The sequence below is a fragment of the Crinia signifera genome, chromosome 7, assembly GCF_055691185.1.
Source record: "Crinia signifera chromosome 7, ASM5569118v1, whole genome shotgun sequence".
NCBI classification, from domain to species: Eukaryota; Metazoa; Chordata; class Amphibia; order Anura; family Myobatrachidae; genus Crinia; species Crinia signifera.
In genome coordinates, this window is record NC_139223.1 from 167,620,375 (window position 1) to 167,639,799 (window position 19,425).

The 19,425-nt window shown below is 45.2% G+C and overlaps 1 protein-coding gene across 2 annotated transcripts in view; it reads right to left on the reverse strand.

Annotated features, from left to right (window-relative positions):
* Positions 1–14,067: 14,067 nt before the first annotated feature.
* Positions 14,068–19,425, reverse strand: part of COL5A2 (collagen type V alpha 2 chain) — a 174,400-nt gene continuing 169,042 nt past the window's right edge. For both annotated transcript variants that reach the window (XM_083154257.1, XM_083154256.1), the window contains exons 50-54: positions 18,642–18,749; positions 18,276–18,564; positions 16,495–16,685; positions 15,233–15,472; positions 14,068–14,389 (exon numbers count right to left, since the gene is read on the reverse strand). In XM_083154257.1, coding sequence (XP_083010383.1) covers positions 14,243–14,389; positions 15,233–15,472; positions 16,495–16,685; positions 18,276–18,564; positions 18,642–18,749 — 975 coding nt within the window. In that variant the 3' untranslated portion in view covers positions 14,068–14,242. The remainder of the gene's footprint in view (positions 14,390–15,232; positions 15,473–16,494; positions 16,686–18,275; positions 18,565–18,641; positions 18,750–19,425) is intronic.

Consider the following 19,425-nt stretch of genomic DNA (forward strand, 5'->3'; position numbering starts at 1 on the left):
CGCGGCTATTGCTTTCATTCTCTGTCCTTGATGGTTTGGTCATAAGATGTAGAAGCAGTATCTAAAATACAGTTGCCAGGTATCATCCATCTTTGAAAACTTTTTATATGGTTGTTGAGAAGAGGGACAAGTAATAAATAAAAAGATGTACGGAACTCATTATTTCTCGAGTTAGTGTCTTTTTTTTTACTATACATTTGCAGTTGGACAACTCTTTGTCTACAATCTGGCCATACACCTTCACATTATCGGTCCAACTATCCAACTACTGTAGGTTGCCCGTTGGAATAAAAATCTGGTAATTTCACCAATTTGTCTGAATGATCCATTTTTTGATTGGCGAGATTTTTTGCAGCCATTTTACAGACTTGCACGAGTGGGATTTCATTCCTCCTGGGCGGAAGCTATCTGATCTCAGGACTCTGCAAATTCGCCTATCAGCAAATGTAATAGTTTCCAACTTCCTTAGTTGCTAGACATTTGTGAGAGCCTGTGCATTTTTTTTAAAGCAGCAATCCAGGCAAAACCAGGTCACGCAAAGGTCCAGACAACCTGTCCAAGTGTTGGTAAGAAGACTACAACATTTTAATGACTGCTTAGACATTGTATAAAATTAAAAACGTACACAGACAACTGTATATTAGGTACTGGTGTAGGACCATTGAAAATTATAAGCAGTACTACTTTAAAATGGTGTAATAAGTGAAATTGATATAAAGTAAATTAATGAACTTCAAGTGTGGGGATGTTCTGCAGATGAGCATTGATCAATGGAGATCAACTCGGGGGACATATGTTGTTAATATGAGAGCTGCCAACAGTTAATGTTTCCAGGTCCCCTCACAGAATCAGAAGACAATTAATTAGCTCCCCCTGAGTATCTTTTGAAATGTGTTAGTGAGTAATGACTACACCTGTGCCCCTGCTAGGTGGGATGAAATACGTGAAGTGTTCGTAGCTCTGGAGCACTATAGATGACCACCCCTGGTCTTAACTGACGATGAGCAGTTGATTCATGTACAAATCTGTGTCAAGTATATGTTACAAAAACAAGGTGAAATGGTCTAAGGCTGTCCTGCAGGTATAAACAATGAGAATATAAAAAGAAAACACTTCCAACGATTTTAGTAGCCCATATATTTAATTCCCTGTCCACAGCCTAACCCTAACCTCCCCATTCTGTAGGCTAACACTGACCTCCCCTCCTGCAGCATAACCCTAACCTCCCCTTCTGTAGCCTAACCCTATCCTCCCCTCCTGCAGCCCAACCCTAACCTCCCCTCCTGCAGCCTAACCCTAACCTCCCCTCCTGCAGCCTAACCTCCCCTCCTGCAGCCTAACCCTAACCTCCCCTCCTGCAGCCTAACCTCCCCTCCTGCAGCCTAACTCTAACCCTCCCCCTTCTGCAGCCTAACCCTAACCTCCCCTCCTGCAGCCTAAACCTAACCTCTCCATTCTGTAGCCTAACCCTAACCTCCCCTCCTGCAGCCTAACCCTAACCTCCCCATTCTGTAGGCTAAATCTAACCTCCCCTCCTTCAGCTTAACCCTAACCTCCTCTCCTGCAGCCCAACTCTAACCTCCCCTCCTGCAGCCTAACCTCCCCTCCTGCAGCCTAACCCTAACCTCCCCTCCTGCAGCCTAACCCTAACCTCCCCTCCTGCAGCCTAACTCTAACCCTCCCCCTTCTGCAGCCTAACCCTAACCTCCCCTCCTGCAGCCTAAACCTAACCTCTCCATTCTGTAGCCTAACCCTAACCTCCCCTCCTGCAGCCTAACCCTAACCTCCCCATTCTGTAGGCTAACTCTAACCTCCCCTCCTTCAGCTTAACCCTAACCTCCTCTCCTGCAGCCCAACTCTAACCTCCCCTCCTGCAGCCTAACCCTATCCTCCCCTTCTGTAGCCTAACCCTATCCTCCCCTCCTGCAGACTAAACCTAACCTCCCCTCCTGCAGCCTAACCCTAACCTCCCCTTCTGTAGCCTAACCCTATCCTCCCATCCTGCAGCCTAACCCTAACCTCCCCTCCTGCAGCCTAACCCTAATCTCCCCTCCTGCAGCCTAACCCTCCCCTCCTGCAGCCTAACCCTAACCTCACCTCCTGCAGCCTAACCCTAACCTCCTCTTCTGTAGCCTAACCCTATCCTCCCCTCCTTCAGCTTAAACCTAACCTCCTCTCCTGCAGCCCAACCCTAACCTCCCCTCCTGCAGCCTAACCCTAACCCTCCCCTCCTGCAGCCTAACCTCACCTCCAGCAGCCTAACTCTAACCTCCCCTACTGCAGCCTAAACCTGACCTCCCCTTCTGTAGCCTAACCCTATCCTCCCCTCCTGCAGCCTACCCCTAACCTCCCCTCCCTGCAGCCTAACCCTATCCTCCCCTCCTGCAGCCTAACCCTAACCTCCCGTCCTGCAGCCTAACCCTAACCTCCCCATTCTGTAGCCTAACATCCCCTCCTACAACCTAACCCTAACCTCCCCATTCTGTAGGCTAACCCTAACCTCCCCTCCTGCAGCCTACCCTAACCTCCCCTCCTGTAGCTTAACCCTAACCTCCCCTCCTGCAGCCTAACCCTAACCTCCCCCTTCTGCAGCCTAACCCTAGCCTCCCCTCCCTGCAGCCTATCCCTAACCTCCCCCTTCTGCAGCCTAACCCTAATTTCCCTCTTTCACAGCCTAACCCTAACCTCCCTCTTTAACAGCCTAACCCAAGCCTTCTTCTGCAGTTTTACCCTAACCCTCTCCTTTCCGCAGCCTAACCCTAACCCCCCTGATACAGCCTAATCCAAACCTTCCCCTCCCACAGCCAGACCCAAACCCTCCCCCATTACCTAACCCAAAGGACAGTACTTATGTTCAGGATCTGCCGGGATAGCGATGTTGGTACTCTGACTGTTGGGATTCCAACCAGGGCTGGCGCCACCACTAGGCAGATTTAGGCATTTACCTAGGGTGCCGGCCACTAGAGGGCGGTAGTGAGCTGCAGGCCAGCAGCAGCAGAAGAGGAGAAGCAGGAGAGGCGGAAGAAGGAACTCACAGGTGTCCGGTGAGTGAGCATCGCACTCCCCCCCCACCGAGCAGCATGGCGGCCACATCGCGGGATTCACCCTTCCCCCCTCGGCGGCCACATCGAGCACCAATTCCCCCCCTGAGCAGTGCGCCAGCAGCATCGCACTCCCCCCCCCGGCGGCCGGGCGGCCACATCGCGCCCATTCCCCCCCCCCCGGTGGAGCGGGTGAGCGTCGGGGCACCCCTCCTGCCTGGGGCACTCCGGTGTCTAGCACCGGCCCTGATTCCAACTGCATCACGTTTGAAGAACTTACACATCACTAGAGAAGCTATACCACCAGCACAAAATGACATACTGTAGGTTATTTGGTTTGATTTCTTACAGACATGTTCAAGGCACAACTATGGGAACTAAGTTTACCTCAACTACACTAAGCATTACTTCGCAACCGGATCAAGGACAACACATGGGAAAACACCACAGAGCAGATAGTGGGAGATGAACAGGAGTCAAACAGAAGGAGAGAAAACTATTCAACCTCCACAGATAATCCAGCAATCAACATACTGCAGTAATTTACCTAATCAACCAACACCTACAGTCTGCACAGCCTGGACACTGAACTCCATGCTGAACTAAATGCTCTCACACACTGCTTTTGGCTCCCTTATACACTAACTGCATTCACTGTGTACCAATTTCAGCCATCCTTTATCTTTCAATATATTCTGTAGGCACTCCTCGCTTCTAGTACATCACCTTCTCACTGCTTATTCTTGGCCACACCAACTCCATACTATATTGCTCCTCTGAACAACTTCTTTACTGGAAATATGACTCCTTGATCCTGTCCCATACCAGTTCTCACTTTCAGGTCTCACCCCCTCTCAATTTCCACACCACTCACACGCAGCCACAACCCAGACAACCTAATCCCTATCTCACCTAGATCTATCTGTAACAAGCTTCCAACTACTCAAGACCTCTTCATCTCCCACTTTTTTAACCTTTCTCGCCATCACTTAAACCTGGTTCTCCTCCTTTTACACTACCTCCCCTGCTGCCCTCTCCTATGGAGGCCTCTCCTTCACCACTCGGTCAGATATGATGGCCACCAGTGTGGAGGAGTGGGCATCCTTCTCTTCCCCAACTGTACTTTCCGCGTCATCCCTCCTGAGCCCTCCCTCACATTCTCCACCTCTGAGGTGCACACTATCTGTCTCTTCTAACCCATTCAGCTTCTTGTGGTTGTGATTTACAGCTCCCCACGACCCCGGATCCCCTTTCTTTGACAACTTTTCTGCATGGCTTCCACACTTTCTATAATGTCCCACTCTGACACTCTAAACCCCAACCCTGGCACAATAGACTAACATGATTTTTACAAAAATGTGCATGTTCTGTTGAATGTCTCTGGAGGAAATCTCACTCTCTGGCAGACTTCCTCCACTTCAAGTTTATTTTCTCCTCCTACAGCGCTGCTCTCTCATTCGCCAAACAATTTTTTTCCAATCATTCAACTCTTCTCAGTCCTCCAGTTACCATTGTCTCTTTGAAACTTTCAACACTCTCCTTCGCTCACCTCCACCCCTCCTCCCATCATCCATCACTGCCCCTGACTTTGCTTCCTTCTTCCTCTAAAAGTAGATAATCCAACATGATATCTCCTCCCATCCCCTCTTCTGCCCACCCACCCCAACCCATCCTCCCCTTCCAACTTCCCAACTCTCTCCTCCATCTGCCCCACTACAGATGAGGAAATCCACTCCCTCATCTCATCCTTTCTCCCCTTTACTGGTCCCTTGGTCCCTCTCCCCTCCCATCTCCTCAGTTTCCTCTCCCCCATTGACTGCTCTCATCGTGCTCACCTCTTTAACCTATCTCTTTCTACTGGCATCTTTCTCTCACTGTTTAAACATGCTCTGATCTCACCTCTTCTTAAAAAAAACAACCTCGACCCTTTATCACCCATGAGCTACCGCCCTATCTCTGTTCTACCATTCGCCTCTAAACTACTTGAATGACTGGTTTACAGGCGTCTCACCAGCTACCTCTCTGACCACTCCATCCTTGATCCCCTTCAATATGGCTTTCGCCCACTCTACTCTACTGAGTCTGCAATGGTAAAAGTCACCAATGACCTGCTGTCAGCCAAATCTAGGTCTACGCTCTATGGTCGGCCAACAGCTGTCGTCTTTCTTCCACCTTGATCACTGCTTTCCATGCTAGAGTTCAGGACTTTGCCCGTGTTGTACCCCTTCAGTGGAACGCACTCTATCACTCCACTCGACTCTCCCCGACCTTGCAGAGCTTCAAGCAGCCACTGAAAACTCATCTATTCATCAAAGCGTACCCTTCCGCTGCATAAACTAGTCCTGAGGTTGGTCCACCAACCCCCTGCCTCATGCCTTGACCATCTCTGCCTGCTTTCAGGCCACCTCCCACTTGCTTGCACCTCATGTAATCTGTCTGTCTCCTCTTCCTACTAGATTGTAAACTCCTTAGAGCAAGGCCCTCTTCCCTCCTGTGTCAAACCCTCTTCTCTCCACATTTCACTTAAAGCTCTCCTATACTCAAACACTCAGTGACCATCTTCGTCCACATACTCATCTCCATCATTGACCACCAGCCTTTACTTTGATCACGTCCTCACTACTTACATTTAAGCTGTAATGTGTATTGAATTTTGGCTTTCATTTTACCTGTAATCTATTTTGTTATTAATTTACTATAATGTTAAGTTTTGTCTCCCTGCACTGTTCCTTTGTGTGGTGCTGCAAAACACTTGTGGTGCCTTATAAATAAAATAATAATAAACTGGAAAAGATGCATTGAAAATATCTTATTGGTATTAAAGGGTGACAAAGAAGATCTTGCCACCATGCTCCCATTGCTCCTATTGGCCATTTCAGAATGCATATCGAGCAGCAATAATGTGCCATGTGGTGTCGGTGGCCACAAGCTGCTACATAACAGTCAGGAGGTGGAACAGTGGGAGGAAGTCAGCTCTGCACATGTGCACAACATTTGCATGAGGACAGAGGAACAGGGTATGATGACATGAGGTGCGGACGTGTCAGTGACAGCCCATCAGGACCATGCGTCATACAAATTTTTGGTGCCTTTCCAACCATTAAATAGTATTTAGTTGGGGTTACAGTCACTAGGTCAACACTATGAAGGTTGACAGGGTTTTGGTCAACACGAGAAATAGATCGACATGGCTATGATCAACATGGTCGGAAGGTCAACGTACAGATGGAGCTCCTGTCAGCCAGCCTTTAGAATTGGCAGATCTTCTGAGCTGGAGCGGGCTGGGGCCAATGCGAGCATCTCACACACTCGTGTGTCCCCGTCAGCGAGGGATCTGCCCCTGTTGACAACTATTAGAGTAATATTTTCCATGAATAGACCAAACACCCACGGCCTCAACGTCGCCAGCGGACCCAGGACTGCCTGGTACTCTGGGGACATTCATGGTGAGGTCCATGGCTGATCTGCCCTGTTGTTGCCACCACTAGAGTAATAGAGTTTCAATGAATAGACCCAACACCACTGGGCTCATCTGGTGACTGGTCACATGTTGTATGTTTGTCACAGCCGGAGGAAATAATTGCAGGTTTTCTTACCTTGAGTCACTGTACAGTATACTGTAGTTAGAATTTTGCAGTCACTTGTAAGTGACCTGTTCTTGCATGGCCTGATCCACCACTTATTTACACAGTGCTGCAATTGGGCCCATGCAGAAAACACGCGGTACTGGCTCACGTATAAAGACGTATCAATATACAAGATTTGTCCCTGACCTTTGCCCTGTTGACCTATTGTTCCTTTCCACCTAATGCGTGTCAGTCATTTAGTGTTAGACCTAAATACTGCAGATCTTCTATACCACACTCGTTTTCATCAGAGGTATAACCTGAATCAGGCTGACAACGTATGAACTAAATCCATTTTTATACATGCTTAAAACCATTTGGGTAAGATAATCACACACACACACACACACACACACACTCACCCATGGCCTGGAAGTTGCAGAAGTAAATAAAGGAAAAGACACAACAAAGAAACCCCAGACTCGTGCCGGTGCAAGGAGTGCCTCAGGCGGGGGGAGGCGCTCCGGTGCTCATCCGCCCCCCACTCCCCCCCCCCCAATTCGGCCGCCGTACAGGGGGGTGTGGCGTTATTTGCGGAGGCAGGTCGTCGCGGCAATCCGGGGGGGGGTGTCAGGGGGTGTCAGGTGATGCGGTGACCGCCGCTAAGTAACTCCAGGGGTAGGGAGGGGGATCGGGTGATGCGGCGGCGGCCGCCTAGTCAATCCAGAGGGGGGTGAGTTGCGGCCACCACTGGTGCCACTCGCCTCCATGTGGAGGGGGGCCTGCTGCAAACTGGCGCCCTCCAGTGGCCGGCTCCCTAGGCAAATGCCTAGAGCTGCCTAGTGGTGGCGCCGGCCCTGCCCAGACTGTAGTGAAAATGATAAAATATATTTATAAAAATTGTGATGACTGAAAAAGTGCAATCTTATAAACAATGAATTACTGTAAACCAGTGGTGTCAAACTCATGTCCCTCCAGGTGTTATGGAACTACACATCCCATCATGCCCTGCCACAGTTTTAGCAATCCATTATATAAAATCTGTGTCAGGGCATGCTGGGATGTGCAGCTGTTGGCCTGTGAGTTTGACACCAATCTGGGACCAACAAAAATTAACAAAAATAAAAATATTCCTAATGAGTTGCCAGCTCAGAATAGCATGCAATGCTGATGTATGATATACTGTGCATATGAAACAATCCCTAAAATCTCCCACATCGCAGGCAATACAAAGAGCATATGCATAAAGGGGGAGTCTTCATATGAATGACCACCAGGGGAAGGGATTTGTAGTGCTGTTGCATATATTCACAGATGGGTAAGCACCAAATGCAGCAGCCTCTTCTGTTGGTGGCATGGCAGTACTTTCTTACAGAAGTTGCAATGTCCTGCATTGGTCACTGAATCCCAAAAATGCCCAGAAATTGTACGGATCACAGATCTCATCTCACTGTATAACTGTATAACTCTCACTGCTCCAATAACAAAGTGACAGACTTGTGCACATGTAAATAATTTCAGAGAGGCATGGACACAAGTCTTGCGCCAGGTGTCTAGAAAGCATGACCTTTAAGTTTGGTGAATAATATTTATTCAGACACGTGATGTTATTTGCACAGATGCGTCATGCACAGTAGCACAAATTTAGAGACTGCACGTACAGAACATGAAATGTCAGACTCGCACATTCTGTAGAACTCTTGGGCAGCCTTAGATCTTTGACCGCTGGCACCTGTAGTGCACCCATAATGAGCATATTAAATATTTACTGTACACAGACACTACTGTAGATCGAAACATTTCTTTATTAAAATAAAAACTCCCACCAGACCCCTCAGTCACCAATTTGTTACTACAAATCCCTTGGTAAAGGTCCTTTACACTCAATGTAGGCACCGCACTTACTGTACTTTATATGATGCGACTTCTTAATATGTGAGCCACCAGTAATGCAAAATCACTCCTGGACAATCTCTTAGGAATGAATGGGACAGCTCTGATTGGTCAGATGGCGGCATTTCCCACCCTCTGATGAGTTAGAACCTCCCATTTATTACCAATGTAGTTCTGGCAATATTCCTTTGTTTCCTTTGTTTCTGTGCAGTTATTTATTATGTGTGGATGTTATATATTACTTTCTTCCTACGTCACATTGATACTATGGGGCAGTACAGAAACACCTCCTGCTGCCTGAATATCTGCATTGCTCTTTCCAAAATACGTAACTAGCTTACAAATATCTTAATGCTGTTATATAGCTGTGAATAGCGCACGCTATCTCTCACCACTGTGCGGAATACAGGCTAAGAGGATATTTAACAATGGACACATCAGTATTAGGAGAATATTAGGTACTTGTGTACTATCACGGCGCCCATCGCATCGCAGACCATAAGGCATGCGATGGTATGTGATGCGATGCGACGAGATGTCCCCCGATGTCATACAATGTTAAAATTGTATAGCATTGTATATGGCATACAATGCCATACAATGCGAGTCGATTTTAAATTGTATAAGCACCCTAATGGGGGCTTACAATGTTAAATGCACCCCCACGCCACCCCCACTATGAACGTGAACCCAAAGCGTGGCGAGCGCTGCGAGGAGCGGTGGTACGCGTCCTACGCCTACGACCTTTTCATACCCCCACCGAGCCCGAAGCGTGGCGAGCGCAGCGAGCCCCGCGAGGGGACGCGGAATACATGTAAAGTAATACGCGTCCCCTCGCGGGGCTCACTGCGCTCGCCACGCTTCAGGCTCGGTGGCTCGCTGCGCTCGCCACACTATGTAAATTAAACTCTACGCCGATGTGGATAGTGGGGGTATGAAAAGGTCGCCACGCTTCGGGTTAACGTTCATACTGGGGGTGACGTGAGGGTGCATTTAACATTGTAAGCCCCATTAGGGTGCATATACAATTAAACATTGTATAGAGGGCTTATACAATTTTAAATCGCATCGCAGTGCATCGGGTGTATGGCATGCGATGCGATTATATGGTGTGCGACCAAATATCGTGGGTGCCGTGCTAGTACACAAGTACCGAATATTATACGTTCTGTATGTCACTAAACCATCGGTTACCGCCCCACGCCCACTGGTGGAAGTGGCCCGTTACGACAAACCGTGTATAACGGGGACTGTACCCCATAAACCACAGAGACATCAGGTCACCCCAAAGCCCCAACATGCCAGACGCAGGTGTTCTCCATGACAGGCACCAAATAAGTCTGCGGTTTCTATTCAAAATGAAATTTAAATGTACGGCAACTTTATTGATCATTAATTAAGAGTAACTGGTTTGTTTCATAATTCCAAAACTTCTTAAAATAGAAGATATACTTACACCAGGCTACAGTATTAAATAAATATATATATATATATATATATATATATATATATATATATATATATATATATATATATATATATATATATATATATATAACAAAAGGAAAAAAGTGCGCAAAGCTTTGAAAAACCTTTAAACAGTGGATATTGCTGTAATTATCCACGCACAAGAGGGTTTGTTCGTATGCAAAGTCCCGTATCCAGTTAAACATGCACCAAAGGATCTTTATATTGTCCTGGCAGCTCTCGGTCACCTGAATTTCGCAGGTGTAAAGACACTAAAAAGAGAGATGAGAGCGCTCCATAGTGCAATATCACAAAGCAGCTTTTATTTTAAGAACAAGGCTTTTCCAATAAAAACAGGTGTAAAGTAACGTACCACAATGAGCGGTATAACCACCGCAAGATACTCGAATGAAATAGTGTCTCAAACACATGTGGCTCCCTCTTGCTGGTGAATCGCCAGAACGTCACCGCTGGCTATCCGCACACGTCTCATGCGCACGCGTGTCTCAGTTTCCGGGCGGCGGGGTGACGGGAACCCTGTCCGTCTCCGCTTCAGGGAGATGGACAGGGTTGGGGGGGTACGGGGAGGCGGGGGAAGCCGTCGGAAGGGGACGCACACGCATATACAGATGGCGGGTGGCGGCTGGTGTCGCCATCGCCATCCCTTGCAAAGAAGAGACCCACTCCATCTGTATATTTATAGATATAAATATATAGATATATTTGTATAGTATTTATAGATTTAATACTGTCGCCTGCTTTGCAACAGGTGTGTTGGTAATTGCCTCAACTTTACAACACTAATGTGATAGCTATGTTTATGGTGATAATTTTGAACAATAGTGTTAGGACCTGCATTTCATATAATGCTAAAGACCAAGAACAGCTCCTTCCGGAAGGCTCTGCAGAACTACAGCTTTTATACAAGATAAACCTACTTACTGTAAAATTCTATGTGTGACAGTGGGTCATCCTCTTCCTCCTGCAGGTATACTTATTGCTTAAATCCAAGATTGAATAGGTCTTATTCAGTTAAGCATGCAATCCGCAAACAGTGCAGCTGTCTGCATAGATGAGCCTTGATTGTACAAAGGGGGATTTGTGATCAAGAAGTTATCCGATATGTTGTGGAAAAGTGATGGGCATTTCTGGGCGGGGAGACTCTCAGCCATGGGAAAATCCAGGCGGGGGGGTGATAAGCGCAATCCGTCCATCCTCCTCCACCCGCGTAGATGGAGACTTCTCAGCGGCATCCATCAGACTGCAGCTGGGCTGGGGAGAGAGGCTGTAACTGCTGTGTAGAATGAGAGTTGGGGTGGGGGGACTCTGGCCTCGTCAACAAGCCGAACCTGGGTTTTCCGTATCTGCTTCCTGCCACTGTCAGATTACCTGGTTTAATTCCCACATGCATAACAATAGGAACAGAAGAAACAGAACCTGTCATAGTGCTGGTGAAAGTTTCCATGGTGCGACGGATGTCCCCATCTAAGGATGGTGACAATGAGTGTCTCAGTCTTTGCACATTCGGCTGCAGAAAAGCTCACAAGGGGAGCAACTTGTATTGGCATTTACATAAAGTCACGGTTGGGCAATCGCCAATAGTCGCTACTGTGTGGGGTTGGGATCCATTTCTGAATCAGAAGCTATATGTACTGAGCTGGGTAACAGAAGACTGCTAGTTGGAAGTATTGTGGGTGGTTGTAATATCCGATAGATGTGCCCACAATCCTTCATTAACGAAGTGTACTGATCCGACAAGGTTCCCACTGGCTATGGAAGCTCTGTAGGACCAATTGTGTCTTAGTGGAGTAAAGGGCCATAGAGTCATCATTACATGGTTTGTCCGCAATGTCATCAAGTTGTACCGGGCCGGCACAAAACCCATTAAAGGGCCTTTAGCCATAAGCACACAAGCTCTCCTGCCCCACCACAGCCCACCCCTGTTGAGTTCACATTACCTGCAGGCTTCTTGTGCTGGGACACCTATTAATAAATTATACCTAATGACCAAATCAAAATACTTGAAAAATGTTACAGTGCCTCCTGGTTGACATACTTTTACCACATTTGAACCAATAAAGTTGACACGAAGCTATCACTGCTGTTTAATACATTGTGGAATTTATATAGATTGAGGAATTCCACAGTCAGCAACAAACCAGAAGCATATTATTAATTAAAAGCTTTGCAAAGATACATAGTTTGCAATGGTTCCCATTTATCCTTTCCACGTTTCCACGCGCTTGCGGTGGTTACTGTCCGTGTAGCCTATCCAGACCAAGGAGCGAAAGACAGAATTTCAGTATGTATTATACAGTAGGAGCAAGTTTCATCTTTGCTCCTTTGGGCAGGGCTAGCCATGGCTAGCCATGGCTAATCTATTGTTCTCAACTGCAATACAATACGTATTGCAGCTGAGAACAATAGAATAGCCATGGCTAGCCATGGCCAAAGGAGCAAAGATGAAACTTGCTCCTACTGTATCATTTTCTTTTTTTTGTGCAAGCATAAAAAGCGCCGAGCTTCGCTTCTAGGAAATAATGTCCTTTACGGGGAGCTGTCAATTTTTATTTATTCAGGATTTTACAAAAGGAATTTTTAGCACCATCAAACACGTACACTGACTCTCCCCATTATCTGTAGAACAATGAAAGCATAGCACCTTTTTGTATCTAACAAGAAATAGCAGTATTGTATATGCATCTCAGCATCTAGAGATGAGGTAGCTTATGCTAAGAAATGTTGGAGCCTTCTGTACCTGACATCTTGTGGGGAAAAGATGAAAATATTGTTTGTATTGGTTGTACTGTACATAACAGTTTGTTTGCTACTAACGATGTACCCCTTCAATACTTCAAAAGTAATCTCTAAAAGCAATGCTGTCTGGTATAAAGTATGCACTTAGGGGGAGATTGAACATACCTTCCTACAAGGACAAACAGAGGTGTTGCCCATAGTGGCCAATCAGATGACAGCTATTTAACTAATATACTCAATAAAATGGTATCCAGCATCTAATTGGTCGCTATAGTAAAATCTCCGCTTATCCTCTGTCAAAGATTTGATACATTGCCCCCTTACCAGATATTTTAAACAGATACATTGTATTCATACCTTGTTAATAAATATTTCCATTTTCTTATGTGAAGCACACAAAAACTAGAACACCAGTTGACAATGAAGACTAAAGAGGAGATATTTTAAGTCTTGGGAGTTATAAAATAGAATCCAAAAATAGAATTTATACTTCGAAGGCTTGCAACACTTTATCAATGTGCTGTTTTGTATATATAAATTTTAAGTGAAATAGCAGTTTACCAGCTGTTTTTGTTAGAGCATCCAATGTAATTGTTTGCACAGGAAAAAGAAATGCGCATTCTGAAAAATTTGCACAGCCACTAGTAACTAAAGTGTCATAACAAGAATAGTCTACCTGTACATAATGCAGCTTTTCAACTGGCTATGCTAGTCCATTTATCAGTGGTCAATATACTGTACCAGGTATCTAATAAAGCCTCTTTGGGAACAGTCTATATGGGAAGTAAATTTAAAAAAAAATTAAAATAAGGGGTTGTAATAATGAAATGCTGATTGTGAACTAGTGTGTTGAAAGTAAAACATTTCTTCCGGTTATAATAGACACAACATCACTTCAGAGGTTTTGACGAGTAACGTTTTTCACTTTTAGTCATCCGTATCCTATGTGTGCATCAGGAAGTGATTCAACTTGTAACGAAAATCCAATAATGACATTCCAATGTTGAATTAAATCCCGAATTTGAAAACAAAACTTGTAATATTTTTAGCTTATGTTACAACATTAAACCGCAAGCCAACATGACAAAAATAAAAAATATTGATGACTTGATCCCAAAAAACATTATAAATGTAGTGGTTCATCACAAAAACATGGGCAAAGGGTGTCATATTAAGATGTAAAACAAATTCTATCTGCCTATGAGCCTAACAAACCATTGGGCAGGTACAGTGACATTTTTGTCTACACAATTGCAAAGTGAAACTGATGAGCAAAAACTGTAGATAAAATAAAAAATTATAAAAAAAAATTCTGTCCATTTAAGGTATTTATATTTCTGTACTTTAAAATTGAATGTAAAATAAATACTTTCGCCGAATGCCAGGTACTTGATGTTACGAAATAGAAAATAATGGAAAACTGTATGTACAGTGCTGGTGCGATTGCCAGCTATAGTTTTCAAGAGTCCCAGGATAACCTGCGTCAGTTTTATGTTCCTAGGTTGCTGGGTTGATGGTTTACAAAAAGCAAACTGGCCCAATGTCCACTCCAAACTCTTGATTTGCGCTGCCAACATCCACGGGGGCAATATCGATAATGGGTAAGCGTTTCACATTCTGGGTCCTGTATTCGAAGACAGTCTTCCCAACATTTCCACTGCGTTTCTGTCAATTTAAAACACGCACAAATTTATTAGCTCATCACTTGCGCTATTAATACAAAATTCAAAAACACAACTATATTTTAGCAACTTATTCTACCATTTTGAAATGAATACGATTTTTTTGATTTTTTAAATTTGTACAATAACTTTCATTGGATGGGTTACTCTGATGCAAAGGGTATTTAGGAGGCAATCAGAAACACAATGTAAAACATATTTTGACTGAAACCGGGTCAAACAGGACAAGAGTTGGCCACTCTGCCTAATCCCAATATGTGGAAAAACAGCCATTTATGGCAGATACGTGCAATGAGTTAATAATATTAAAAATACTCCTTTTAGGGATTGGATCTAGTGCCAATGATTGAGGGAATGACATGGGGCTCAAGCAGTATTATTGGCTCATGTCTGTAATGAATGGAGCCATGGTGATAAATATAGTATTAGCCAAAAACACATTGTTGCCCAAATCTAGCACTAAGCTTTTAGGTTTAGTCATGGACTCTCCATATGTCAGATCCCGTCAAATCTCTTTAAAAGGCGGTAGGACAATAGACACTATTGCATGTCGACTATTTGGGGTCAATTTATAATCCGGATACCCTACAGATTTGGGAAGTAATGTTACCCCAAGATAAATGACTATGAGGACCATTGACCATAAGTCTGTTATACATATTTATTATTTTTGAAGTATCTGAACTATACGTTATATAATATCGCTCTGCTATAAAAATAGAGCATGACAAATTTAAAGAAAGGGGATCTATACAATGTACTTTCTGAACCAAATCTGTTCCCACAATTAAGTTAAGGTATGACGGGGAATTTCCTGCGCACTTACCGAACAACTGTCTTCCAGCACAGTGTATCTGAACCGGCTGTTTCCTTCCGCCCTGATATCCAGATCATTAGCGCCTTTAAGGATAACGGCTTTCTTGAGATTTTGAGTTTTCTCATCCAGGTACCCCACTGCATTCTTACAGAAGTAAGTAATATTTTGTGAAGCCTCTTTCGACAGAAGACGTAAAAAGGTCATTTGAGTGACGGCTGTGTTTGGTGAGTCGCTTTCTCCATAGACGAACTGCAACGGAATAGTAAAGAAGATTAAGCATGAGCAATGCTCTATTCTGGTTTAGCCGTAATTCTACGGTATTGCATTGTTATTTTGTTTCGTGCACATAGTAGCGGAGAGCCAGTGCACTTTGAACAGGCAAATGTCATCTTGCAACCATGAAAGGTGATCTACAAACCCCCTAACAGATCCTGCTAAACTAGATTTGCATTCTAATAAACAGGTAGTAAAGGCATTGGCAAGTGTGTGCACTTACCGATGCCGGCACTTAACGGGTAACATCGTTAACGAGGGCAGACTGAACAAGATTACAAAAGTCGCTCCGGGACTTTGAAATGGTTCAGTCCGGAAGCCGCCATGCATTTTGCTTTCTCTGGCCCCTTTTGCAACCTGGCAATATTGCCGGTTAGCTGACATCATGTGGGGGTGGGGTGGAGTGGCAGAGCATCATCGGGGGCTGGAGAAGAGGCACCACTAGGAGCTGGCGCTCCTCCAAGCACTGCCTCCTCCATCAGAGTGAATGGGAACCGGGACACTCTGACCCGATTAACCCGTTGACACTGCACAGCAACCTGTTTACAAACCAGAAAGAACCCTGCTTTTTTACTGGTTCATAATGCCAAGTTGCTGCCTGTTTTCTGGACTCGGTAAACCCTTTCAGATCGCACCTATTACCGGGTTGAACCAGCAACAAACCAGCATGAACCCCGTAATGAGGTGCAATCTGAAAGGGGTATTAATGAATTAATTGATCATTTACTTCAACATCAATTACAGTAACTCCAAAATTGAAAGGCCTAACTCAGATGGGTCCTTATCCTCATATCCTGGTATCATTTTTCATGGTGCACCGAATGGGGCTATTTGATGCACCATGAAAATGTAAGCTGCACCATGCATCTCCTGTGCTCAATAATTACTTAATGTGCATATTTTTGACACTGCTAAGAACAGGGCACATCTATATTGCAAATACTTTTACACCTTCGGATATTTATGATAAACAGAACCATATTTTACAAATGACGTACCTGAGCTCCTTTGTTCATATCAACACCGTACCATACAGGCTTGAAATTGTCTCCACTTTTGCCTGACCACCAAGTTTTAATGGGTATCTTAGATGGATTTGCAGATATACAGCTCTCTCCGGTTTCCATATTGCAGTAAACCTTTATGGCGTCCTCTGAACAGCCCTGGTTGGGATCTATCCAATACTCTCCTGAAAACACACACAGTGGCGTAAGGGACAGCGGAGTGAGTTTGTTTCAACAGCTTTTCATTTATGTCAATTTATTTATTAAGATAAACCCACGAATAAAAGTCTAGAACATCTCCATTATCCCTAAGTGAATACGGTTTATTTACTAAACTGCATCTCATTAAAGCTTCTGCTTCCTGGGTTGTTTAATCCTAAAAATACCAAAGCATCCCATCCTACTTTATCTTTTACTTGTTTGGCGTACACATGCTGAGAAGATGTGACTTGTAGTAAGTAATCCCCTGATGAGACATCATTTGCACAGCTGGCTGGTTACCAGGAGACTGATTAGGGTGTTATTTATGTCAGTCTAACATATTGTACCTTTATTTAACAACAGTGGTCAATTAGAAGTCATCACTGGGTAACTCTGAAGTCTATTTAAACACTTGAGTTGTATACCTCTCGCTCGCCTCGCCCCTCTCCAATCCATTCTTAACACCGCTGCTAGGTTCATCTTCCTCTCCTGCCGCTCTACCTCCACCTCCCCCCTCTGTTTATCTCTTCACTGGCTCCCCATTCCTTTCCGAGTTCTCTTTAAACTCCTCACCACCACCTACAAGGCTCTCTCCTCCTCCACCGCTCCTTACCTCTCTTCACTGATCTCTATCCATACTCCCTCCCGTCCTCTTCGCTCCGCCACCGACCGCCGCCTGACCTCTCACCTAATCACCTCCTCCCACTCCCCTGACCAAGACTTCTCTTGCGCTGGAACAACCTCCCGCCACCCATCAGGCTTTCCGATTCCCTTACCTCCTTCAAGCGCTCCCTCAAAACCCATTTCTTCCGACTAGCCTATCCCTCCTCCTCCTTTCGCTCCTCCTATCCTGCCTACCCTACCCCTCCATCCGTTCCCATCCGTTCCTACTTATCCTATTGTTTTTCGTTCATCCACCCACCTCCTTTTAGTCTGTTAACTCTTATGAGTAGGGTCCTCCTTCCTCATGTACTTACCCTACCTCTTTACCTCACCAGTGCTCCTGCCCTGTTCTTCCCTTCCTCTACTTCATCTTCAGTCTCCTCAACAATTTCGACACCTACTTCAGAACTGATGCTCATTTTTGTTCTACCAGCTATACCCCTATTTATGCTGTATTTTATCAACACACACTATCTGTTACCTTGTAATTTGTTTTTTTGTTTGCTATGTACGGCGCTGCGGACACTTTGTGGCGCCTTATAAATAAACAAACTACTACTACTACTATACAAACCACGTTGGTTCCTATTCTTCCATTACTAATACTCCGCCATGGATATAACTTTTAAAATTCCTGAACTTCATTTGGATACATTTGGCAATGTTGGATATTGAACATAAGTCGATGACCTAAACGACTAAACCATAACAATATAAATAACACAATTGCAAGTGACTTAATTCTGAGATCGAAGTGAGATATGAAGATAGTAGCAACTGTAAACGTGAATGTTTAGTCCTGTAAGCGGACTAACTGGAACGTGCCCGTTATAGGTTGTTGGATCATGTGTTTATTGTTGAAGGTTACAAGAGGTAATTACTATTGAACTATAATGCCACGTCTTACTCACCACTTTTCTTTGTAGGGTGACACAGTTTTAGATCATCGCATGTACGCGCTGGGTTCTTTTTGGAACCATCGGGTCTGCGCATTGTCTCAATTTGGCTGCTTAATGATTTCAAGGTAGCCTGGACCCCCGGATCGTTTTTTTTTCCATCGCCACCAGCTTCATCCTCAGTGAACTCCGGAAGTGGGTCCGGCATAGTATCATCGTAGCCACCTAATAAATCATCTATGGCAGCTGTGAGTAGCCCCGGGGGCCCGGGTGGACCTGGAGGCCCAGAATCACCAGGAGGACCCTGAACACAATGGAAACAAACGTCAGATTCCGATTTAGCCTGTGTATCATTGTGTATGTAATGAATGTTATCATTACCTCTGGTCCAGCTTCTCCAATAGATCCTCGAACACCAGGGGGTCCAATTGGTCCGGAAGGTCCTTGATTACCATCTTTACCTGGTGGTCCAACTGGTCCAGGTGGACCCTAAAGAAATAAAGGATGCAAAGATTTTAAATTATGATCAGACAATGTTGCTTTATTTGCAGCAATGACTTTGGTGGAAGCCATTGCACATTTGTACTGGTCAATAAAGAAAGTTGTGTTCTACTTTCAAAAACTTGGTCTAAACTTCTGGGGTAAGTAGAGTCATGACCTTTTCGGCCATATTTTTCTATTAATGTGAATTGACTATTCTGATGCTTATTTGAAATTCTTAAACGTTTTCCATAGATGGGACCATGTAGATCACTGGTGTCAAACACAAGGCCCGCGGGCCAAATCCGGCCCGCCAGACCTCGTCATGTGGCCAGCGCGAGGAGATAGCACGCAGGGGCAGTGTGTCCCAGCTCCTGCCTAGGCCACCTTCTCTCACCCACCCACCTCCTCTCACCTACCCACCCCCCACTTGCTCGCTCGCCGGAGCTGCGGGGTTGGTTGCTGGGACTGGGACGTCACGCAGCTGGCGATCCGTGCTGGACTGCTGGTAGTAGCGGTAACCGTGTGTGCGAGGCGGCTGACTGAAATAGGTTAGTAGTGTATAGCTCGGGCTGGTCACTGTACGTGGGGATCTCTGTCACTGAGGGTGACATTTACACACCAGGCCATGCTCTCCTCTAGTCACTGCGTGTCTATCTTGCTAGCCCACATTAAAATGTCTTTC